Here is a 24,973-nt window from a genome sequence, read left to right on the forward strand (position 1 = left end):
CAAAGACCCAATGGTGGCCATAAGTTTAACGGGAAACAAAGAACTCTGCTGCTGCAACATCACATTCTTGGATGGTTCCCTCCCTGCTTGTTCACCTACACAGCCTCGCACTGAATTGAATAACAAACTCTAATGCCAAGTCTGGGAGCTCTGGCATGATGGAGAGCACACTGAAGATCTTGGAGACAGATGGCAGGGGTGGCAGCGTGAGAGACATCTGAAGATGGGTTAGGGTCTCGCCATGTTCTTACAGACAGGCTTTAACAAGCTACAATGATAGACCCATTGCTAGCTCTTAGTCATAAAAAGGTAAAGGGACCCCTGACCATTAGGTCCAGTCGTGACCGACTCTGGGGTTGCGCGCTCATCTCGCATTATTGGCCGAGGGAGCCGGCGTATAGCTTCCAGGTCATGTGGCCAGCATGACAAAGCCGCTTCTGGCAAACCAGAGCAGCACATGGAAACGCCGTTTACCTTCCCGCTGTAGCGGCAGCCCCTGCTGGTAGCTGGGAAGCAACAGGAAGAGGGCTACTGCCTTCATGCCTTGTTTGCAAGCTGCTCTCTGAGGCATCTTGCCAGGGTGGCAATAGGATGCTAGATGAGGTGAAGCTTCGGTCTGGTTCAACAGAGCTGTTGCGTTCTTAACTGGTTTTGATCCCTGGAATTCTTAACGTGGGTGGAGATGAGCTTAAAAGCTTCCTTTCATAAGTCCCTGTGAAGAGAGGTGGACCTTGTCTATAGCCCTGCCAATTCTGTTGGGCAGACACTGGCAGGGGACTTAGCGAAGGGTTGTCTTTGTAGCTGCTCACATTAAAGGAGCCCAGAGCAGAGAGGGTGTGAGGCTGGGCAGAATTGGCACCAATGCCAAAGTAATATTAATTAGCCTAGCCACTCACCTGGAAGATCCGCGAAGAGATATGCTCTTTCCACGAAGGATGAGAAGCTCTGTTGGGCTGGGATGGGAGGGTGAGAGGATGAGAAGGAGGCAACGGGTACCTTGGCTACTCTAGGTATTGAGCTATAGGACAGAAGGGAGCAAGACCTCCACATCCTGTTCATTATTTATTATTCTTCATTATTATTTACTACTACTATTATAACAATATTTATAGCCCACCTTTCCTCCAAGGAGCATAAGATGGCACACATGGTTCTCCACCTCCATTTTATCCACACATCAATGCTGTGAGGTAGCTTATGCTGAGGTACTGTGCCTGACTCAAGTTGAGCTTCACAGCTGAGTGGGGATCTGAATCACAGGCTCACTAGTGCAATACTAACCACTGTACCACACTGGCACGCAAGAGTGTCCTAGGAAAAGAGCTGGTTTTTTATCTTCTGGTAACATGTCATTTGCAAAGCAGTTGAAGATGTCTTCTGCCCACCTTGCCATCTGATTTTTCCAAGTAAATACAGCTTTAAAAAACCCCACTGTGGAATCTGCTTAGCTCTGCAGATTTACCCCTACTCCAAAATCAACTAAGATCTGTGCCCAAAGTGCCTAGGAGGAAGTAAAAAGAAAATCTGAACTCCATTTAATTTGATTGTGCCTTCAAAACCAGAAAAAAACTAAATGGGGAACTCTGTTGCTAAAAAAACTCTTCAGTAGTACAGAAATATCCCAGAGCTTGCCATTTCCCTCCCATTTGATAAGTTAGCTTTACTTGATGCTATATACAAAAGCTAAGCTCCCTTTTTACATGAAATCATAGGTAATCCTACTAGCCCCTTGGGAAAAAAATCCAAAGTGTATAGTAAGCCAACTTTTATTAGGGCCAACTAATATGTTACCAAGTAGTAAGCTAGCTTTAAAGTTCTCCAGAACAATTTGTCTATATGCAAATCAAAATTTTGGGCAGGTGGACACAAAGCTGGGAATTATGTTGAAACACAAAAATCTCACTATTTGAAGTTGTCTTAATACAGGAAATGCTAGGCAACTTCTATTAATAGCTGCTAGGTGCAAAAAGATTTCAGGACGCACCAAGAACTGGTATAAAAACAACAAAGGCTATTTCCTTATTAAGCAAAGGCTGTCGGGAAGTAGGGGGAGTTTTCCTTGTGCAAAGGCGCTTGGGGTACCTTTATGCAGCAGGGCCAAAGCTGGCACACTTCCTCTCATATTTTTACTCAGGAAAGGCCTGCAGGCGTGCACTGGGGTAGGGGTGGGAGGCTGCGCTGCCCAGCAAGGCCAGCCAAAAACTGCAGGCAACATTGGTAGGAATCCAGAACCAAGATGTTACAGGTAAGAGGGTCAACATTATTTATACCCTCAACTGATACCTCTCGGGTTTGAAAATTTTCCAAGGCATTTTGCTGAGCTAAAAGTGCTTATTTAAACAGTAAGCAATACTAAAACAGCATTTAAAGTTTGCGGACACATTCTGTTTGACATCACAAAGTACAAAACTCTGGAGAACAGGCTGACATCCAAAATCTAAAGATTTACCTGAACAATAACATTGATAAGGAATGTATGGGCTTTCAGAATTTTCTGATACCCTCAAAAGCTATCGTGCCAGCTTTAATTCATTTTACTCTTACAGTAGAACCTCGGTTTACGCCTACCTCTGTTTATGAACGCCGCAGACCCGGAAGTGTTTACATCCGGGTTCCGCGGCGTCGGATGCTCAGAAACGATCTGTGCAGCTCGCGCATGCGCAGAAACGATCTGCACAGCGTGTGTGCGCAGAAGCGCCCTACAGGCGCTTTGCGCATGTGCAGAAGCATGCCTTCAGCAAGCGAACGCCTTGGCAAGCGAACGCCTCCACGGAACGGATTGCGTTCGCAAACCGAGGTACCACTGTACTGTACGGAGTCACCTGTATGCTTGTTTGAAACAACTGTGATTAAGCAATATACAAATTATATATATCTATATATTTATAAGCAAATATGTATGGTATAAATAATAATAGAATCACAGAGTTGGAAGTGTCCTAGTCCAACCTTCTGCAATGCAGGAATCTCAACTAAAGCATCCATGGACACATGACTACCCAACTTTATATTTTTGAATTCTTGTTATATAGTCAGTGAAGAACATGAAACATTTACCAAAAACACAGGTAACTGGAATTTATCATTCAGAACCACAGCTTGTACACCGCATGGTCCACAGAGCCGAGCAGCAACAACTTTACCGAAGAAGTTTGCATGGAAAATAAATAAAAGAATGCCAGAACCTGTGGAAAAGAAACAATCATGCATTAAGAGAATACAATACAAATGATTAATTGCCACTTACATGAGGAAATGCTTAAAACCTGTATCAACAAGCAAATGTTTGTAAAGCCTGAGATTTTTACTTAACTGTGGGTAACATACTTAAATACCAACAGTCTGATCAAAACTGATCAGATGACTCAAAGAATCTGTAATACCTAATAAAAGTTTGGAGAAAGAAAGACTCAAAAAATCCTCATGGAAGAGGATAAACGGGCTACACAGCCTGGATTACATTGTTCTTATACTAAGCCCTCAATTTATGCAGGGGTTACGTTCTGTGTATCGCACCTAAAGCCAAAATCACGTACAGTCAAAACACATAGTGCAACGGTGGGTGGGATTGCCAAAGTCTTTTTTTCCTGGACGCCTACCCCTTTTAATTCCCCTCCCAAGTGTGTAAATCTTAATGTACGCATATTAAATGTGCATAAATTGTGGGCTTAATCTACTGAATGACTGGGCAAATTCCCTCCATCCGCCCTTGTAATAAAACTATCCCTGTTACAAATCAGAAAGAGGTACTCTGGACAGCAAATCCTGAACTGTTTCAAATGAATTTTTAGATGCTAATTATCTGTTTCCATTGCCAATCCTGAAAAGCACACGACTGCCAGACAAGGAACAAACAAAATAAAGCAGCCACATTTCATTTTGGCAACTCTAGTTCTTGTTCCCTACCATTTGGTTCCAATAATTTTACCATAATATTTGGATATGCTTTTTTCTCTCGGGCCATAATCTCCCTACTTCCAGAAAAATCAGGTAAGCTCAACATTTCAGCTACCCAGATATTAAAGCATAAATGCTGCTATTAAGCACAACTTAGTCTGTTTCTGATCTGCCCAGAAGGTGGGTGGACTCACACACAGTTCAATGTTCAAAGAAAGCATTCTCATACAACCTTCAGGCACATTCTGCGGGGGTTTATAGGTGAACTCTGAAGAATAATCTGGTCCCTCACAAAGCCGATGACACGCAATATCAAGCACAGGTTCCATCAAAATAAGACGGGCTTCAAAGTATTCCCTGATTGTGTCTTCTGCCACTCGCGAGAGTCTAAACCAGGAAAGACAAAGTCAAGCTGTTGACATTATAATGTATGTAAATAAATTATAGTTGCCCTTTTTCAGTAACATATCTATTATAAACACAAAACCTTGACTACTTCAAACTAGCAGTTGACACAATTTTTCTCTCAACCATTTCTAGTTGAGTAGCATAAATCCAATGCCATACAGAAGCTCTGGACAGATTTTTATTACCAAGTGTTTTGATTTTAAAATACGGTATTATGTGTATGCACTTCCATTGCTTTTAAAACTTCATACAGGAAGAGTAAAGCCCAAAGAACCCATCAACAAAGGAAAATACAGTTAGTCTGGGCAGCATCTTCCAAACCACTAACCAACAATGAAAGCGGGGGGGGGGGGGACTCACTTTATAGCCAGTGTGCGGAGTCCATTGTCCCATCAGCTGTTGTTGAACTACAACACCCATCATCCACAACTATTGTCCATGCTTGCTGTGCTGATGGGAGATGTAGTTGAGCAACATCTGGAGAGACAAAGTTTCCCCACCCCTGCCTTACACTGATGTACATCAGCCTTAGCCTAGATACTCTGCACCCTTATGTTAGCTAATGAATAAGCCAACTTGACTTACAAATGTACAACACTTCCTTATTTGGAGTCCACTTAGCTGAATAATGTCCAGGCTGGAGTATTCCCCAGCCTGACTTGGAGGGGCCTATGGATTAAAATGCAAGGCCCTCTGTATAACTCTGCTATAGCACATCCTCAAACTGAAGTGTAATTTTTATTCTTCAGCAAATTTCATTAGCTCTATCTGTTGGGTTTATTCAGAACCTGTTGGGACTTTGGCAAGGCCCTGAAACCTGTTGCAAATTTTCTAGGCAAAACTCCTATTCCCTTGGGTCTAGTACACTTCCAAGTACCAGACCCCTCTGTAGCAATTCAGGACAGAAGTTTGTTGTTTTTTACGACAACGATCCATTCCGGGTAACTGGTCGCTCACCGAAGGAACGCTTCTGCACGTGCACAAAGCACCAATAGAGCGCTTCTGCGCATCCGCGCGCACAGAACCTGGATGTAAATACTTCTGGGTCCGCGGCGGTCGCTCTCCGAGTTCGTCGTAAACTGAGGCAGTCGCAAACCGAGGTTCCACTGCACTGTCATTCTCAAGTGTAACTATACAATCATCTATCAGATCCCTGATAGAGGTTCAGCTTAAATGCTCAAGGCCTAGCCCTAAAAGCTGCCAGGTCTTCTTTCACGTCTTCACACTATGAGAGCAAAGATCAGACTAAACATCTCTCTCTGTGCAGCCCAGAAGCCATGCATGTGTAGAACATTCTTGGAGTGACCTTGCACCTGTTGTAAACAAACTTCACTTTGCAGTTTCTGGAACTTCACACAGTGTTGTTTCTTGGAATGAATGACTGTTGTATTTCTGAATTTTAATCTTTTACCTGTCCTGAGAGAATTCTGTCCAGAAAGCAAGGCTGTAAATACTTTAAACAAACTAAAGGACTTGCCAGTTTCCCCTCTTTAAAAACCAAGACATCAACTTAAATATAGTCCTTGATTCACTGGGGAAATTGAATCATCTCTCAAGCAAGTACTTACATAGCCAAGTGACTTGTGAGGAGTTCTTGTACTTGTAAGTTATTATACTGTTTGGCAAAATGAAGGGCACTGGTCTGATGCTTTGATGAAATGTTGCAGTCTGCTCCACTTTCAATCAAGAGACGCACAAGATCGTAGTTCCCCCTCCTGCAAGCCTGCAAGTGGAAGTTGAGAAAGCAACAACAAAGGCACCATTATTTACTGAGTATTCTGGAGTATGAATTCTCATGCAAAGAAAGGAAAAGAAATTATTCCCTTATGAGGTTTTAAACACCTTTCAGTTAGGGGAAGAGAGAATGTGACTGAGAAGCAACCTCACACTAGATGGTTGGGGTGGAGTGAAAACAGCTGATAGTCTTGCCCTCCATGAATTTGTGTAATCCTCTTCTGAAGCCATCAAAGTTGGTGGCCACCACTACCTCCTCTGGGAGCAAGTTCCCAGTTTAACTAAGCATTGTGTGCACTCTTTTATCTTAATTCAGTTTTACGGGACGTCCACAAGTCCTAGTGTTACAAGAGAGCGAGAAAAACTTTTCTTTATTTCGGGATTTCCAAAACGTGGGTCTCCAGCTAGTTTTAGACTACAATTCCCATCATCCCTTACCACTGATTCTGCTAGCTAGGGATGATGGGAGTTGGAGTCCAAAAACAGCTAAGACTCAAGTTTGGGAAACCCTACTTCATCCACTTTCGCCCTGTCATGCACAATTTTACAAATTTCTATCTTGTAGCCTCCTACTTGCCTTTTCTCTAAACTAAGAAGTCCCAAATGCTGCAATCTTTCCTCATAGGATAATGGTTCCATTCCCTTGATTAATTTGGTTTCCTTTTTCTGGACCCTTTCCAGTTCTACAGTATTCTTTCTGAGGCCAGGCAACCAGAACTGCACATGAACAAGTTAAAAAGAACAGGTCCCAATACTGATGAAGCTGGTCCCATCAATGTCAATAGGTCATCCCTGAGTAAAACTTAGTTGAGTATTTCCAGTTTTTCTAAAATTCTTCAAATTTACTCCTCATGTCAGGCAAATAGCAGATACCTTCATTAAAGCTGTTTCACCATTATTTTGCTGCAAATTTACATATGCTCCAGCTTCCAGAAGGATGGCTGCAGTAGTTAGGTTGTTCTATAAAAAACAAAATAATGGTTAAAATATGAATAGTCTGAACCTAGATAGAATGTTGAAAGCAGAGAATTTTAGTACAGCAAAGAGCCATAAAAACTAACTTAAGACAGACCTGTAATAGGTTATTACAGCTCCTTAGATATCTTTAAATAAAAGTTCTATTCTGCAGGACCATCTATAGCAAACTCTAGTGCCAATGATAGCCATCCAGTGATACCTATGACTCCAATGTGATAATTTTATCTTTTAAAATCTCTAAAACATCCTTCAGATGTTTTGGAATATAATTCCCATCAGTCCAAACCAGCAAGAAGCCTGATCAACAGACTTGTAACATAATCTCATAATTTTAGGGTGCGTGTCCCCTGAAAATTCAAACAAGACACTGGAAATTCAGTTTCTTTAAAAACAGTAACCAGATACAGGGACTAATAAGTAGATCCTGGAGTCTGGAAGCCTCAGCAGTCCAATCATCCTGCTACAGACCTAGCTTTTAATTTCTTATTCCAAACAAGCAACATTGAAACAAATGAGAAGAGCTTTTAAAGGAAATTTAAAGGGAAGAGGCAGACAGAAAAGAAACTCGCCTTTTCAGCTGCTAGAATCAATGCAGTTGTTCCATTTTTTTGTTTACAATTAACTTTTGCTCCTTTCCTGATGAGAAGACGGATGATGTCATCATGACCTCCTGCAGCAGCGAGCATCACAAGAGTCATTCCACTAGCATCCTGAAACAGTGGTATATTATTGTTTGGGTTTTGGTGACATTTTTCTAAGATACAACAGGACCAAATGATCAATTAGCAAAAGGTAATTCACAAAGCTACTTGATGTTCCCTCTTCAACGCTTAAGCTTTTACTTCAGGCGGTCACAGATGGGCAGGGTATAATAAAATTATTATCATTACAGCAAAGAAAGCAGGGACAATTTTTTTTCATACCGTACTTCATTAGACTACTGAGACAATGGAATTCATACCCCAAGTTATTATTTTTAACGTTCAAACAGTACTTTATTTTAGATTTTTTCCCCTGTAGATTCATCATCTGCTCTATGATTGGTATCTTCAGCGTGGCTCACATTTATCAAAAACATGCATTAAAAACCATACACTTGGACTCTGGTTTCCTTTTTACATTAGTTACCAAAAAGTTCAATCTACATTAAATACAACACTACTGTGTCACCTGCATGTACAAGAAATTTTTTGAGTTAAATAAACTAATGAAATGAACACTCAAATAATTAAATTGCTGCTGTATTTTATACAGAGATTATTAAACTATCTATTTAACAAAAGCTTACCTCCTGATCAAGATTATATTCTTCCTTTGAATTAAGTGCCATTTTCACCACAGCATACTGTCCATTCTTAACAGCATCACGCAGCTGAGCTAAAAGTAAATAGGTTCAACAGTTCAATTTCAAAACTAGAGGTATGAAGATGCTCTCTCTGCCTCCACACAAACATATCCCTCTACTAGTGTGGTGTAGTGGTTAAGAGCGGTAGACTCATAATCTGGGGAGCCGGGTTCGCAACTCCGCTCCACCACATGCAGCTGCTGGGTGACCTTGGGCTAGTCACACTTCTCTGAAGTCTCTCAGCCCCACCCACCTCACAGGGTGTCTGTTGTGGGGGAGGAGGGGAAAGGAGATTGTTAGCCGCTTTGAGACTCCTTCGGGTAGTGATAAAGCGGGATATCAAATCCAAACTCTTCTTCTTCTTCTACCTTATCTAGCTAGCTACACTCCACCAACCACTAATTAAATGTTGAGGAACATAAGACACCATAAGATTTTTTACACAGAAAAAAATCCAGCAATATAAAAAAAAATTATCTAAGGGTAGGTTCAATTTTCAAAAATCTAACAACTTATTATCAAAAAATTAGAACCATCTGATAAAAGAACCAACTGCGACTCTGGAGGTTGTCTCAAAAGGGATTATGAAATTGGATGTACCATTGCTTATTTAGCCTCCTGATAATAATTGCATTTAAAGAGAACATGAAACACGGACTCCACCTCTCTGTTATTTACTAGGGTTTTGTTATATCCACCATCTAAATGTTTTGAGGGCAAGGCATTTGTTACTGACCAGATGATATTGCTTCAGCTGCCGAGTCATTCTCATCTTCTCCATCAAGATGCTTTTGAAAGTCCTCCAGCGTCAGCCGCTCTAACTGCATGTCCATGCCCAAATTCACAGTTTGCTGCTTTGCATCTACAAAGTTTGAATTTTTAGGGGATAGAAGAGAGACAACTTTGTCATCACCAACTAAATCACAGCCTCTGCAGACATTTTATACCCTTTCTTTATCACCTATCCTTCTCCAAGTCAAACAGAACCATAATTCACAGTGCACTGTTGGCTGGAGGGCCAATAAAGTGATGCTTCATCCAAGACTGACCCAAACTGATGGGTGGCTCATCTGCCTAGGTTCGCCCAGATGGTGCTCACCTTCTGCTGGATGGATCTGCACTCCTGAAGGTAAACCTTTGCAATCTGGGGCATTGATCCATCTTAGTCAGTGGATCATTGATTATCCAAGCAGAAATGGTATCACAATTGCATTCCAAGTTAACGTTCCTTGGCAGATGATCCCATAATCTGACCCAAAGCATCAACTCATAATTGCAGTCTTGCCCTTAGCCACTTTTGAGCTATTAGAGAACACTGGAGAAACCACTGGAAACTGCTCAAGTTGTAGATTTTGAGATTCAAAGGGGCTTCAGACTAAGAAGTCTTGGCAGCAGGAAATAGAAAGACCAACATATACCTGGTTTTGGAGAATGGGCTCTGTCAGAGTGTAAAATGGGGCATGACAGGGAAGTAAAGCAGAGTATGTAATTCTGAGCCATCTGAGGCCCAAGTATGTGGGGATTTTTCAAGTATTCTTTAAGCCAGAGGACACAACTAGAACCTGTACTTAGCAAAGAACTCAAACTCAATTGATCTATGTGGGTTTTTTAAATCTTTTGTCCTCTACTTCACACTTCCTACATACCAGAATTGTCCTCAATGACATCATGGTCCCCCTCTGCTGCAATATAAGCCCAGGTATCCGTCTCATCCCTTGTGCTTCTGCTGCATGGTTGTTTGTCTTTCGATTTGAATGCCTCTGAAGATCTGTAGTCCTGCCTCAATTCTTCTCTTTTCTGGTTGTCCAAGTATTCATTTTTTTCTTCTGAAGAAATGCTAAACCCACCAAGCGCACTCTTGACCTCTTTCAAACCTAGAACACAGCAAGATCATTGCCAATGGCAGTTTTACTGGGTATAAAGCCTATCATAAACAAAATCTTTTTATATATTACAGCACAATCTATTTCATCCAAAAGTGAAAGTCACTTTCTAATCACATCCCACGGATATTATATACATTTTCAAGCTGTTCAAAGTCAAGACATTTTGAAACGGCTTAATTTACAGTTCATGTGAAAAGGATCTAGGGGTCTTAGTAGACCACAATCTTAACATGTGTAAACAGCAGCAAAAAAAAAAGCTAGTGTTATTCTAGGCTAAATCAATGGAAGTATAGTGGAAGTATAGTGTCCAGATAAAGGGAAGTAATAGTACCACTCTATTCTGCCTTAGTCAGACCTCACCTAGTGTACCGTGTCCACACCTGGAATACTGTGTCCAGTTCTGGGCACCACAATTTAAGAAGGATATTGACAAGCTGGAACGTATGCAGAGGAGGGCGACCAAGATGATCAAGGGTCTCGAAACCAGGCATTATGAGGAACAGTTGATGAAGTTGGGTATGTTTAGCCTGCAAAAGTGGAGACTGAGAGGAGATATGATAGCCATATTTCAAGGGATGTCACATGGAATACAGAGCAAGCTTGTTTTCTCCTGCTCTGGAGGGTAGGATTTGAAACAATTGATTCAAGTTAAAAGAAAGAAGATTCCAACTAAACACCAGGCAGAACTTTCTGACAGTAAGAGCTGTTCAACAGTGGAGCGGACGCCCTCAGAAGGTGGTGGATTGTGCTTCATTGAAGGTTGGCCATCTGTCATGGATGCTTTAGTTAAGATTCCTGCATTGCAGGGGCTTAGATTAGATGACCCTTGGGGGCCTTTCTACAATTACCTGATTCTATGGAGAACAAATTGGGTGGCATTCAATTAATAATAATAATAATAATAATAATAATAATAATAATAATAATAATAATTTACTATTTATACCCCGCCCATCTGGCTAGGCTTCCCCTGCCACTCTGGGCAGCTTCCAACAAACATTAAAATACATAAAATATCACAGATATTTCCCTAAACTTCCCTAAACAGGGCTGCCTTTAGGTATTTTCTAAATGTCAGGTAGTTGTTTATCTCTCTGACCTCTGATGGGAGGGTGTTCCACAGGGCGGGTGCCACTACCGAGAAGGCCCTCTGCCTGGTTCCCTGTAGCTTTGCTTCTCGCAGTGAGGGAACCACCAGAAGGCCCTCGGTGCTGGACTTCAGGGTCCGGGCAGAACGATGGGGGTGGAGACGCTCCTTCAGGTATACTGGACCGAGGCTGTTTAGGGCTTTAAAAGTCAGCACCAACACTTTGAATTGTGCTCGGAAACGTACTGGGAGCCAATGTAGGTCTTTCAAGACCGGTGTTATATGGTCTTGGCGGCTGCTCCCAGTCACCAGTCTAGCTGCCGCATTCTGGATTAGTTGTAGTTTCCAGGTCACCTTCAAAGGTAGCCCCACATAGAGCGCATTGCAGTAATCCAAGCAAGAGATAACCAGAGCATGCACCACTCTGGCGAGGCAGTCTGCAGGCAGGTAGGGTCTCAGCCTGCGTACCAGATGGAGCTGATAGGCAACTGCCCTGTACACAGAATTGACCTGCACCTCCATGGACAGCTGTGAGTCCAAAATGACTCCCAGGCTGCGCATCTGGTCTTTCAGGGGCACAGTTACCCCGTTTAGGACCAGGGAGTCCTCCACACCTGCCTGCCTCCTGTCCCCCACAAACAGTACTTCTGTCTTGTCAGGATTCAATCTCAATCTGTTAGCCGCCATCCATCCTCCAACCGCCTCCAGTCACTCACACAGGACCTTCACCGCCTTCACTGGTTCTGATTTGAAAGAGAGGTAGAGCTGGGTATCATCCGCATACTGATGAACACCCAGCCCAAACTCTGAGATGTACTCAGAGTAGACCCATTGAAATCAATGGCCCTAACTTGGTCATGCTCATTAATTTTGATGAGACTGCTCCAAGTAAAACAACATTTACTTTTTTGGCTTTTGAAAGGCCTTCAAAATTTATTATGAGCGACTTGATGAAGCTTAAAAATATCACCCAAGTACTGGTGCTTATTTATAATGATACATTACTATACTACACTCCTACAAATTTCAAAAGTATATTCTGCATTTACTAAACTGGTTAGAACATAATGGCACCAATGTGCTAGAGTCTTCAGGTTAGATCTCCTGGCCTGCACACATTATTTGGAAATTTAAGATTGGGAACAAGCAATTTCCCCTATTATCAATGCATTTGTACAATATTACCTAGCCAAGACAGTAAGAAAATATTGCATAACAAAAATAATTAATTCACTAGTTTAGCATATGGAATGTTGTCAAAATGAAACTTTATTTTCCACACTGGAAAGATATCAGCATGAATTAATTCAGGACCAAATATAGCTAAACTGAACATGGTTGCAATATAAACCATAACTTTAACAGCGACAAACTGCATATTGTAGTGTACATAACTCTGGGTAGATTACACTGATGTTTTAGCACAGGCAGTCCCAAACTTCGGCCTTCCAGATGTTTTGGACTACAATTCCCAGCTTCCTCGACCACTGGTCCTGTTAGCTGGGGATCATGGGAGTTGTAGGCCAAAACATCTAGAGGGCCAAAGTTTGGGGATGCCTGTTCTAGAATGACTTTAAAGATTACACACTTACTTTTCAATCCCTTCATATCTTTTTTGCCTTTTTCCTCCTTTTCAACGTCAAACTTTTTCAGAAGTTTCTCTTTTGATTCACTTTTTTTGGCTTCTTTTTCCTGGAAAAGAGCACTAAATATAAAAACAGGTTCTTAAATGCTTAATGGAAGCAGAAGCTAAGAAACCTTGAAACTTTCGTACTTAACCTTCTGCTCTGTTAGTAACAAAAAGAGCAAGGCTTGGATATTACCTTGCAGATAGTCTAAGAAGCAGTAAACATGTTCTCAATGGCCAGTCTTTTCCACCTAAAGTTGGCAGTCATTGAAAATAAAATTGAGGTGTATTTTAAGATGCTTAAGGATTCATGCAATGACCACAATCCAAAAAGCTGCTCTTAGGTGCACTTGAGGGTTTAGACCTGTTTAGTGGGAATCTTTGATCTTTTTTGAACAGATTCATTAGCTTAAAAAATGGTTTCCCATATTGAAAATGATAAAAACAGCACAGCACTATTAATGCCCTTTCCTTAAAAACCACTCAGTTCCCAAAGGCCTGCATGTTAATTGCATTTAAACCATTAGTTTGGCTCTAAAACCACGAAAGAGAATTGAATATGAATTGAAGTGCCTAGAAAAGTTAATTAAGAAAAGCAGAAAGGGGCAAAAAGATGTCCAGAAAAGGGCACAAAGTAAACTATGAGACCTTTGATTATGCATTATCCAGTTTAGATTACCTTAGATAAAGTGCTTCTTTCCTTTGGGGTGTCATCAGTATTCGGATCACTTTTAAAGATATTCTTCTTGCTGACTGTGTTCCCTCCTTTACTGTATTCAGAATCCAGGACGAATTTTTCGAACACATTCTCACCTATGGAATGCTGAAAAGACCTCTCTTTCACCTTCTCCTCATCTGCTCTCGAATTTTTATTCTTCTCTTTGCTTTCAACAGCAGTTGACTTTAGAGAAACATCCTTGTTATAGGAAGGGCTTGACTTAGTCTCTTTGATTTTCAATTTTGAATTATTGCTTACTTCCCCTGCTGAATCAGTGGACTTGCGTCTTCGTTCATCAGCAGACAGTTTCACACCTTTCTGCAAGGGAGCAGGTGTAGCTGGCCTCTTATTGTCAGCCTCAGCTACAGCTTTTACTTTATCTGCCATCTTCGGCTTTTTGTGTGCATTTTTTCTCTCCAAATTCTTGTCCACTTTTCTACTGTCCTCAGGTTCTTCAGACTTTATCTGTTTCTTCTTTTTCCTCCTAATCCTTACTTCAGAACTATCATCTGAGCTTATTGAACTGTCTAGCTGCCGAGCTGAAACCCAGGGCACATTTTCTTCTTCCAATGGGTCTTTCCCAGCAGATGTCTTCTGTTTCTCCCCACTGCTGTCTGAATCGAAATCCTGAGTTTCAAAATCTGCAGCTTCAGAAAATAAATCTTCTAGTATGCTAGATTCAGCATCCATCTGTTGCATACTGAATTTTCCCTTTTGCAAATGTTTGTTCTCTTTAGGCTCCTCTTTTATTTTTTTCTTTCCATCTTTGATTTCTCCTTTTTTTTTACTGGTGTCTTTTAGATCTTCTCTCCTCTGTTTTTTGGAATCTTTTGTATCTTCCTTTGAATCTGAAGTCCTTTTCTTTGGTTTTGAATCTGAAGCCAAACTATCAGAGGAATTCTCACATTCTAGTGCAGGTTTTTCTTTACCTTTTGCTGATTTAGACTTTTTCTTTTGCATTTCATCTTGGCTTTTGTCCTCCTTCTCTTTGCTTTTTTTCTTCTTCTTCTTTGGAGACATGTCTCCTTTTGTATCACTTTGCCAGTCACTGTCTGCTTCAGAATCTGCTTCAAAAAGATCATCATTTAAAGGCAGCTTCTAGAGAAGAGAGGGAAAGTTGATTTAGTGATCTAGTGCCTAATTAAATGGACAAATCTGGATTATTAGAAGTCTAAAGAAACTGTTGCTTCCAAGGATTTTGTTTTCAGTAAAAGAACTGAACTGAACTCATGGTCCTTTCATACAAAGGTCCAATCCTGACTACTCCCCCAAACTTTCTCAATTTCAGCAGTATAGTTTAGGGGGGGGAGTCATTCTGTTGTAATTGTTAAACAACCGGAAGTCAGAAATCCTTGCTGATCTACTGCCTATCACCCAGAGATCCACTAGTAGAGCCCAATCTAGCTGTTGCTCATCCTTGCCCTACAAGAGGACAGAATCCAAAGGCCATCAAGGGCTCAGATGTTCCCAGTAGCATTTTTGACTATATTCTCTTTGATGAGGCATACTACACATTAACTCTAAAAGGAACCTGTTTCAAGAAACTCCAGCCACCCTGAGCTGTGTAGAACTAAGCTGCATGGTTCTTTAGTCTAAAACTGTAACTCCTAAAAAGCATTTAACAAATGTTCAAAAACTGTGTGATTCTCAGCTAACAAAAACGAACATGTTACTACAAAGAACTAAGTCCTATTGACTTCAGTGGATTTATTCTCTACAGTATTAAATGTGGTTTTATTAATGTAGTCTTAAATAAAAAGGTAATGATGAGCACTACCCTCTTCCTTATTAAAATGAATGACAATTGCTTAGGAGCACAGTGAAAATGTGCAGATTTCACAAGGATCAAGATGACTAAACTAATTTCCTTTGTAACAAACAAGCAAAATTTCTGTTTGAAGATTCCCTCCTCACAACAGATGCTGATAGAATTTTCAGTAAGTAGTATCTAACCAAAGGGGCCTGTACAAACATCAAGGGTATCAAATATGCACATAATAAACTAAGGCTATTTTAAAAACCACTACAGGAAAAGAACCACCATAGTTCATCAAATAATGAAATGCTTTCTCCCAACTAAAGTAATAGGAGCAGGTTATATTAACGATGGGTGCATTTTCAATAATAATAAATCATCCTAAGCAGGAAACTAATTAACCCTGAAGACAGTAATTACAGACAACAGTTATCTCACTACACAGAATTTTGCCAAAACAGAAGAGAGAAAACCACACAGCCCCCCCCCAAGACCGATTTCAGTTAAAAGGGTAGTGCCCTTTATCATTGGGGGGGGGGCGCTAGGTATAAAATAAATTCCTTAGTGGTAGTTAAAAATTGAAATCAAACATACCTGTATCTCTTTTTTAACAGGTTTAGGCTTAGAATCCACTATTTTCTTTCGAAACTCAAGCAGCACTTCTCTACAGTCTTCTAAATGTTCTTCAGGTTCCCATGTATCATCATCTGGTGAATATCCTTTCCACCGTACTTTGTATAGTATTTTACCCTAACAAAGCAAAGAGAGTTAGTAAGCACATGGAGTAGTAGTAGTAGTAACAACTACTACTTATCATTTATACCCATCCATCTGACTGGGTTGTGCCAACCACTCTGGGTGGCTTCCAACTTAATATAAAAATACAACTAAACACCGAGCATTAAAAACTTCCTAATACAAGGCTGCCTTCAGATGTCTTTGGAAAGTCATGTAATTGGTCATCTCTGACATCTGATGGGAGGGCATGCCCATGCAGGATGGGCACCACTACCGAGAAGGCCCTCTGCCTGGTTTTCTGTAACTTCACTTCTTGCAGTGAGGGAACAGTCAGAAGGCCCTCAGAACTGGACCTCAGTGTCCGGGATGAACAATGGGGGTGGACATGTCCCTTCAAGTATACAGGGCCAAGGCCGTTTAGGGCTCAGCACCAACACTTTGTGCTTGGAAACATACTGGGAGCCATTGTAGGTCTTTTAGGACTGGTGTTATATGGTCCCGGCAGCTGCTCCCAGTCACCTAGTCACCCGTCTGGCAGACACATCTTGGATTATTTGTCGTTTCTGAGTCACCCTCAAAGGTAGCCCCATGTAGACTGTATTGCAGCAGTCCAAGTGGGAGATAATCAGAGCATGTACCACTCTGGTGAGACAGAGTGCAAGCAAGTAGCGTCTCAGCCGATGTACCGGATATTAATAGTATAATGGGCATAGCCAGGACTTATTTTAGGGTGGCAGGCTTTATGCTGGGGAGCCCGAACAGAGTTATCTGTGATGCAATTGATCAGTTAAGTATTTTTTTATTTACTTGATGGGGGGGGCTGCCTCCCACCCCTGGCTGCACCCATGAATGCACTGGCTCACTGACTGGATCTCCTCTGGTTCATATATGGCTAAAGTTCTTTCTGTTTCTCATGTGTTTTGTGGGGGGGGGATAATGAATATATCCATTTATTGATGAAATGTTGGGCGCTGAGTGTGTGCATGCACCATGGATTTGAGGGGCAATATCCAATTCTTCACAGGGTCTCAAACTGCAAGTAAAATTGCCACAAGCCTCACCCACATACTTGCTGCCAAATCCTGCAGTGCCAATATGGATAGAAGCTCAAAAGTGTAAGCTGGGTGGGATTTTTGTTGTTGTTGTTGTTGTTGTTGTTGTTGTTTTAAAGCAGGGCCTGACTACCTCTGGAAACAGAACAAGACAATATTTGCATCCAATACAACATACTGTACTGCCACTAGCTCTCAGACCAGCTGTTTTGCATTGGCTGCAGAGAGAGGAAAATAGGTACGAATTAGGCACAAAAGCAGAAGTACTTTAACGGCATTTAACAAGGATGCGATGAAGAAGTGTTAGCCGCTTGACAGAGGAAGATGAAGAGGTCCGCACCGAAAAGAAGGCGGCGTTTTAATACGGATTGGGCAGTTTTAAGGGCGGAAATAGAGCGCATCCTAACCCTCACAGAGTTGGTGCGCCTACATCTACCTGACGCTGCCTATGCTTTAAATGATAAAAAACCCACTTATATCAAATACCCGCCCTTTTCGTGCCAGCTACACATTCCGGGACAGTTTCTGTCCCAACTGCGCGCTAAAAATCAACAGGAGCAGCCCGGCAGCTTCAAGGCAGAGCGTCCTGCTGCAAGGCAAAGGGAAAGCGCCCTGCCAAGATCTTCACTGCCTTCTGAAGGCCCGACCCCTCTCCGGACTCACGTCTTCGGTTTTCACGTCCAGGATCTTCTCCACCTCATAGACGTCCTCATCATCTTCGTCGCTGTCGGCGCCTCCGCCGCTTCCCCCCGCCGCAGCCTCCGCTCCTTCTCCTCCTGCAGCCGCCTCCTCCTCCTTCTCAGCCCCACTCACGACGGCCGCCGCCATGTTGGAGCCGAACGTTCCAGCGGCGTCTGTGAGAAGAAGCTGCGGTGTTCGCCTCTCCCCCTCTCCTCACGCACCCACGGCTAAAGGCTACGAAGCGGCCTGGCGGGTGGCGAGGGCAGCCCGCCAATCCGCGGTCGGCGCCATCCGCCGCAGCCAATCAGTGCAGCTTTCGGGAGAAGCGGCCAATGCGAGGCAGGTTCCGGGAAGCAGCCAGTCAGAGAAGGGGGCGGGAACCCTTCCTTCGGTGTTCCGGTTCCATCCTGTGAGGCGGATGTGAGGGGGTTTCCATGGAAACCGATGGCTCTCTGAGGTGTCTGCGTACCTCTCTGTCCGACTGGGACAGTTTTGGAACTTTTTTTAAAAAAGGGACCCGTCTGCACAGGAGTGCCAACCTGAATAAAATATTGTGGGAGCCCAGCTAAGCCCCGCCCCGCATAATCGATCGCATAATGCAGTGCAACACACTCTATTTGAATGGGAATGCCCATCAACTTTGTGGGGGCCTGATCCCCTTAAATATTTTACAGTATTGTTGGGGGTCCACGGCACCTAGTAGTTTGCTCCTATGCGTCTGCATATAATGTAGTTAAGTCGATACAGCGTGAGACTCTAAATCTCAGGGTCGTGCGTTCCAGACGCATGTCGGGCAAAAAAGGTTCCTGCAGGGGGTTGGACTAGATAACCCTCGGGATCCCTTCCAACTCTAGAATTATATATATGAGGCTCTTGAATTAAACCGAACCCGAAAGGGAGCAGTGCTGTAGCAGAATGACATCTGGTGGGATGGAGGAATCAGTGTAGGAGTCTTTAAGGTGGGAGTGAAGTTGAAAAAGGAACCTCCAGAGAATCAGGGAGAAGCCAATGTTTGTTAACACAATATTGTTGCCTTATATGGCATTAATATTTGTTTTTGCTCTGGTTTAGTATTAGGCTCCCCCCACCCTTCATGGTACTAAATAGGTGTTTGTGGAGAAGTAGTACTTATAATTTGGACCGGTAGGGGAGGCTTTTAATACAATTAAACAGGGCATCCAGCCATGTCTTAGTGCAGGAGTCACCAATACTTCTTCATATATTTCCTAAAGAATGATGCAAACCTGACCACAAAACCATGTTAATTTGCAGCTATGTGTTGAATCTAATGATGCCCATCCACAAACATCCACTTCTGCCCGCATAAGATTATTTATTTAATATTTTATTCTTACACAAGAAGGTATTGCATATCCTTGTTGGACTGTACTGCATTTTGCACAATTAACCTTTAGAGAAAGTGTCTATACTTTGTAGGGTCTTATTTATGGCCAACACACATGACTGTTTCTGAAGTGTGGAAATATAGGAACCTATGCACTGGACCATTTTCCTTTTCCCCATTCTAGCATTGCTTTTCCTAGCCGCATCTTCACAAAAACAAAGTGGCAAATGAATTCCCATGATTTGCAGGTAGAAAAGAAGGCTGGATAGTTACTGAGCAGAATAGAGCAGTTTATTTTCATCAGGTGCAATTATATTTGAAAAATGATCAAAATGGTTATTCACACAGAAAAATACTCGTAGCTGGGTAGATGTATTGATTTAGTTCAGAAAATAACTGTTCGGCTAATGTGTCTATAATGATTACTTATTAATTTTTAAAGAGACAGTATTCACAAATCCAAACTAAATCCAAACTATCCAAATACATTCTTTAATCCACTCTGATAGCACTTTCTTTATCAGCTTATGGCTGGAGGAACCTTTTTCTGCTTTATACTTAGCTACCATGTTGCATTCATTCTTTTGCCAGCATTAATTACCAGAGGCAATAAGATTTGGGAACATTTTCATTGAATCTGTTACACTGGTGGAAACCTGTTGTTGTTTTTTAAAAAAAATACTACGCAGTCAATCTCCAAACAGTTTCCATGCCCACAAACTTGTTTAAGCTTTTGCCCCACCATTTGCTTGTCCGTCTTTATATTTCACTTCCCCATAACTACCAGGTTCATCAGCTAAACTTTTGAGATAAATACTTCTGAGCCTCCTAGTAAGAACATCTCCTAAAACAGAAAAAAATCATTTCGTAAAACAAAATGAACCCCAACCCAAAATGAACATGGAGAAAACAGCTCCTAATATTTATACTATTTTTTTGGTGTTTTATATTCTTGGTTACAATCTGGAGTATCAAAGTTCCATGATTAAATACATAGATAGAAAACCAAAATCTTAATCAGATAAAATCAACATATTATGATTTGTTGTTGTTGGTGGTTAGTCATTTAGTCGTGTCCAACTCTTCGTGACCCCATGGACCAGAGACAAGCAAATAGATGATGGTGCCATTTTTATGCTAGTCTGACTAGCTATGAAACAACAGTGATGCCGATCCCAATCTCTTCAATATGCAGCAGCTTCTTTGTGGCAAAATCCCAGTCTTTCCCCAGATCAAGACGCTGGCAAATTGCTGGAAATTCTCGTTCAGTTCTCCTTGCCCATTCAACTGCTTTCTTTACAGGTTCAAATGCCCTGTGAACAGCAGAGAAAGGAATGAATGAAATGATCATTTTGAAATGAAACAGCAACTTGACCATAGCATCAAGAGGGAAAAGACTTGTTCTGCTACACATAGAGGACAGGACTGTATCTAATGGGCCCTGTGACTATAATTGCGTAGATTTTGGCTGCACATTAGGAAAAACCTATTAACAGACAAGTCTGAAAATGGAACCAATTGCCTAGTTTGCAGGTTTTCCTTGGTAGAGGTTTTCAATTAGAGGTTGGATGCTCTAGCTCTGGATTCTGGCCTAAAAGACTCCCACCAACTTCACCAACTGTTCTTTCATTAAAACAAAGAGGGTATCTGAAATCAGCATTGTACAGATTTGTACACGTGAAGGGTCATGGGCTCAGTGGTAGCAAAGCACATGCCTTGCATGCAAAAGATCCCAGGTTCGATGCCTCACATCTCCAAATACAGCTGGAAAAGATTTCTGACAAACTCTGAAAAGCTCCTTATCAGTCAGCTTAGAAAATACTGAGCTAGATGGACCATTGGACTAGATGGACTAGATGGATGACATTCCTAAGCCTTTTTTATTCCAGTGAGATTTATGTGAATGTTTCCAATGGATTGTGAGTACCCTTAACATATCTATACCACAAACTAATTACAACCAACTGTAATTTGGGAAAACCTAAGGGGAAAAACTTTCCACAGTCCCCCAACGATACAGGGGACAGGTATCTGTTGGGTGTTGGTGTCATTCATTCTCAGAAAGCAAGAACATTCTGTGTTGCTGTTATCTGTGAGAAGCTAGTTTCCAGAAGCTGCTAGCTTGGACAGCTACAAGGTCAAAGGAGGACGTAATCTGGGCATGTGCAGCTTATGGGGAGTGATGGTGAGAACTCTTTAAAGGAGTCTGATCTGGCTGGATGTAAAGAGACCTCTGCCTGGAGAGGCAGAAGCAATGAACTCTTTTCTTTGTAAATAGTGTTTGTAACCATCATGCTTTTTATGACTGGCAGTAAAACTGCTTTTCTGTCTGAAACTGGAAATCTGTGATTCATTTGCCTCTTCTCTCTCTGAGCTCAGCCTGGGTATCCTTCAGGCTGGAAAGCTACGTTTCTCTGCTAATTGGGCCAGCTATGTGGGAAGCTCCGCAGGTCCCATTTTGAAGTTTTTACAACGGCATCAACCCAGGTAGAAGATTTATCTCTAAAGTTAGCATTTGAAATGGATTTAGTTACAGACTGGATGGTTAGAACCTCAGACTCCTGATGAACGTAGCCTTCTCCTAATGTTGGACATGGTCAGTCCTCTTTTCCAAAGCCTAAAGTTTCACATTAAACAAGTTATTATTATTTGAAATACAAGTTACTGTTTAAGCTGCACTCAGACGTCACCCACTTGGAGTCTCATATCCTGAAACATCCCCCTCAATATGTGTTTTACAACCAGAGGAGGGCAAATGGCAAATGGAGCACCGACCTGCCTGCCCTCAGCCAGTCGCCACCTTTCCTGCTTTACTTAAAGCCAGTCAGAGTGGCTCTACCTGTCAATGGCGCAGGATACATTGCTGATCTCCCTGACTTCCACCTACAAGTCCCAAAGCCGCCCCCCCCCCTGTTTACAGCCTCAGTTTGCTTTGACTCAAGGAAGTCCTAGTACTACGGATTACCGTAATGCCTACAACTGATTTAAACACTTCAGCTTTTAGATAAGAGTTGCCTGAAATGTTAAGTCTGCTTACAAAACGTACCATGATGAGGGAGAGTCATTCAGTGTTGTTAAAGATCTGAAGACGAGGCCTTCCAGTCGCTTGAAACGTATAACCTGTAGCACCAGAAGTGTAGCAATCAACCGCAACAGCTTCTCTTTTCCTTTGGGGCCTGGATGAATAAGAAACAAGCAGTACCATTTAACTGGCTACGTTTCATATTAAAGAATTAATTCTTAAAAGTACTCCTAACTAAAGTGTCGGTGCTGTTGTCGAGCAGATTGGTGGTACTGACAGAGGAACCCTCCATATCTAAAACTTGAGTATCAAAAGATTTTGCCTCTAAGAGTGCATGGATTCTGTCTGTCAGTTTGCATTTCTCAGTACAGAAAGTATTGATCTGATGTGTAGAGAGCTTTTCTATTCTAATTAATTCAAGAGGGTTCAGGAAGCTTCTCTGTGTGAAAGAAACAAGCAGAAAATTCATGTTATTTGGGTTATTCCTTCAGAGCAGCTGAGTACAGCTGACTTCTTAAACTGGTTGTGTTATCTCTCTCAGTCAAGGTCAGGCTGACTATAATAATAAGGCCAGAAGGAGCCTGGGTTTCTCTTTCTATCTCTCTTCCTTCTGGTGTGGTGTTCTGTACATAATATGCTTAGTGTGAAGGTTTAGTCTTATTATAAGTCATTGTAAGTTTAAGTTAAGTCTGCTTTCTTATGGACAGTAGTGCCAATCCTGAATATATTGGATTTGCGGCCATTATGCTCATTTGCCTTCAGTAGCAGTAAAGCTCTGCTGGATGAAATGTAATTGCCTCTGGTCTATTTTTTTGGAATCCCGCAACGTGTTTAAGTTTTTACTCTGCTAACTATACATTGGGAGTTCTGCTCTCAATCATATTGAGTAGAATTCTATGACACCCTCACTCCCCAAATCCATTCCATTGAGCTTTTATTATAGCTGTAAATAGTATTTCTGAAAACCAAAATGTCTAACTATATATAAAATTATTTTGATGCCCACTGGATCATTTACTGTTGCTGAGTGGCAGGCCCACAGTTTGCTCATCTTGCCCTGCTGCAGAACCGGGAAAAAGTCTGTATACAGCCATAAAGCAAACAACAGCAATAACATTTTTCTTTTTTGTTCATGTGAACTTTTGTAGGACAATTTGTGAGTATGCCAGGAGAGCTGTGTATGCACTTTATAAACACTATGCCTAGGTTCCACTGAAATCAATAGGATTTAAGTTAGTCATTACCGACTTTTCACAATGCTTTCAGTGGGAATAAGCATTTCAGAAGTTCGAGTACACTGTATAAAGGAAGTAAAATGGGATTTACCAAGTGAATTAATTCCCTTTTTTGCAAGTGAAACGTTGACAAAATAATCCACATCGAAATCCAGAAGAGTCCCAAGCTCAGGGATCAGCTGCCAAAAACCATCCTGGAATATAAAAGGAAAACACATTCATAAAAATAAAATGGGGGAAGAGGAGAATTGTTGTGTGAAAGCTATTCTTTCTTTCTTTTTTTAAGGAAAATAAACACATGTCATGAATGGCTCTGTTAAAAAGAAACCAGGCAGCCTCCTTAACATAGGTGAGGCACAAATGGCAAAAAAGGTAAGGCTTCTCATGTAACGGAGGTGGAAAATTTGTCTTCTGGATAGGGTTGCGTTTCCCTGGGGGTAATCTGTTTAAGGCTGCATGCCAAAAGTGGGCAGGGCCAGAACAAAAAATGGGGTGGGATGCCCCTTTTCTGTTTTTGCTTTCTCCCTGTTTTTGCCTTTCTTTCCATCTGTATGAAATTGGGCCAAATATTGTGTGTAGCCCTCAGGTTGTAGGTTGCCCACCTATGTCATTAACATGGGAAGAGACCCAAAGTCCGTCCGTCCCCCGTTCCCACCCCCCCGGTTATACTTTGTGTTTTCTGTGAGATCTTACTCTGAAATTCTTTCTGTTATTCTATGCTATGTTTCGTTTTTGTTTTAATGTCTAAACTGCTTGACGCCCGAAGAACCTGTGTATTGAGGCATCTAGGATATGCAAATACATAAACAAAATACTGCTTCATTTAGGAATTTCTATACCACCCCATCAATGGTGTCCTCTCTGGGCAGCTCACAAATGTAAATCAATAAAATATAAAGACAACCATAAAGCTGCAACAACCAACTCTATTTGTCAAAACGTCCCTTCCCCACAGTATCAGAGGGATAGGCCCTCTGTTTCTGCAAAGTAATGGTAGAGTCATGGGCGTAACCAGGATTTTTGTGGGGGGCAGGACTTTTGTTAGGGGGGCAGAACCACTAGTTAAGTACTTTTATTGTTTTACTTTATCTGGGGGGGGCGCAACTGCCCCCTCTGCTCCCCCTGGCTATGCCCATGGGTAGGGTCCATTTGTCTGGGTTCCCCCCCTCTTTTCTTGCAACAGCTATAGATAAAAAGAGAGTGCATACCTGATTCTGGAGTTTAAAGAGTTGAGGCCAGGATACAACCCTTTGCGGCTTCTGTGCAGGAAATGATTGATGCTTTTTTATTTTGCACTTCTTCATGAGAGTATCCTTTAAAGAGAGAGAGAGACAGACAACAGTGTTGAGTGAAAAATATCCCCCCCCTCCCCGAGCTAGTCCTCAAGGGATGTGAAGAATCACAACCTAACCCAGCACATCTAAAAGCCCTGTTCTCTAAGGGTAGGCGCTTCATCAAGAATAG

The 24,973-nt window shown here is 41.8% G+C and overlaps 2 protein-coding genes across 6 annotated transcripts in view; both read right to left on the reverse strand.

Annotated features, from left to right (window-relative positions):
* Positions 1 to 18,122, reverse strand: part of MPHOSPH8 (M-phase phosphoprotein 8) — a 19,511-nt gene extending 1,389 nt beyond the window's left edge. The window contains exons 1-13 of one of the 2 annotated variants that reach the window (XM_035115129.3): positions 17,890 to 18,122; positions 16,031 to 16,186; positions 13,642 to 14,778; positions 12,928 to 13,027; positions 10,009 to 10,236; positions 9,099 to 9,224; positions 8,306 to 8,394; positions 7,587 to 7,727; positions 6,913 to 6,999; positions 5,874 to 6,028; positions 4,130 to 4,284; positions 3,058 to 3,185; positions 897 to 953 (exon numbers count right to left, since the gene is read on the reverse strand). In XM_035115129.3, coding sequence (XP_034971020.2) covers positions 897 to 953; positions 3,058 to 3,185; positions 4,130 to 4,284; positions 5,874 to 6,028; positions 6,913 to 6,999; positions 7,587 to 7,727; positions 8,306 to 8,394; positions 9,099 to 9,224; positions 10,009 to 10,236; positions 12,928 to 13,027; positions 13,642 to 14,778; positions 16,031 to 16,186; positions 17,890 to 18,054 — 2,724 coding nt within the window. In that variant the 5' untranslated portion in view covers positions 18,055 to 18,122. The remainder of the gene's footprint in view (positions 1 to 896; positions 954 to 3,057; positions 3,186 to 4,129; positions 4,285 to 5,873; positions 6,029 to 6,912; positions 7,000 to 7,586; positions 7,728 to 8,305; positions 8,395 to 9,098; positions 9,225 to 10,008; positions 10,237 to 12,927; positions 13,028 to 13,641; positions 14,779 to 16,030; positions 16,187 to 17,889) is intronic. The other variant, XM_035115131.3, reaches the window with a different exon arrangement.
* A 1,399-nt stretch (positions 18,123 to 19,521) lies between these two features.
* The window catches only part of PARP4 (poly(ADP-ribose) polymerase family member 4), a 55,818-nt gene continuing 50,366 nt past the window's right edge, over positions 19,522 to 24,973 (reverse strand). For all 4 annotated transcript variants that reach the window (XM_088668303.1, XM_035115126.3, XM_035115125.3 and 1 more), the window contains 4 exons: positions 24,718 to 24,822; positions 23,601 to 23,703; positions 22,299 to 22,428; positions 19,522 to 20,565 (listed from right to left, as the gene is read on the reverse strand). In XM_088668303.1, coding sequence (XP_088524429.1) covers positions 20,403 to 20,565; positions 22,299 to 22,428; positions 23,601 to 23,703; positions 24,718 to 24,822 — 501 coding nt within the window. In that variant the 3' untranslated portion in view covers positions 19,522 to 20,402. The remainder of the gene's footprint in view (positions 20,566 to 22,298; positions 22,429 to 23,600; positions 23,704 to 24,717; positions 24,823 to 24,973) is intronic.

Source organism: Zootoca vivipara, chromosome 4 (assembly GCF_965207765.1).
Source record: "Zootoca vivipara chromosome 4, rZooViv2.hap1.1, whole genome shotgun sequence".
NCBI lineage: Eukaryota > Metazoa > Chordata > Lepidosauria > Squamata > Lacertidae > Zootoca > Zootoca vivipara.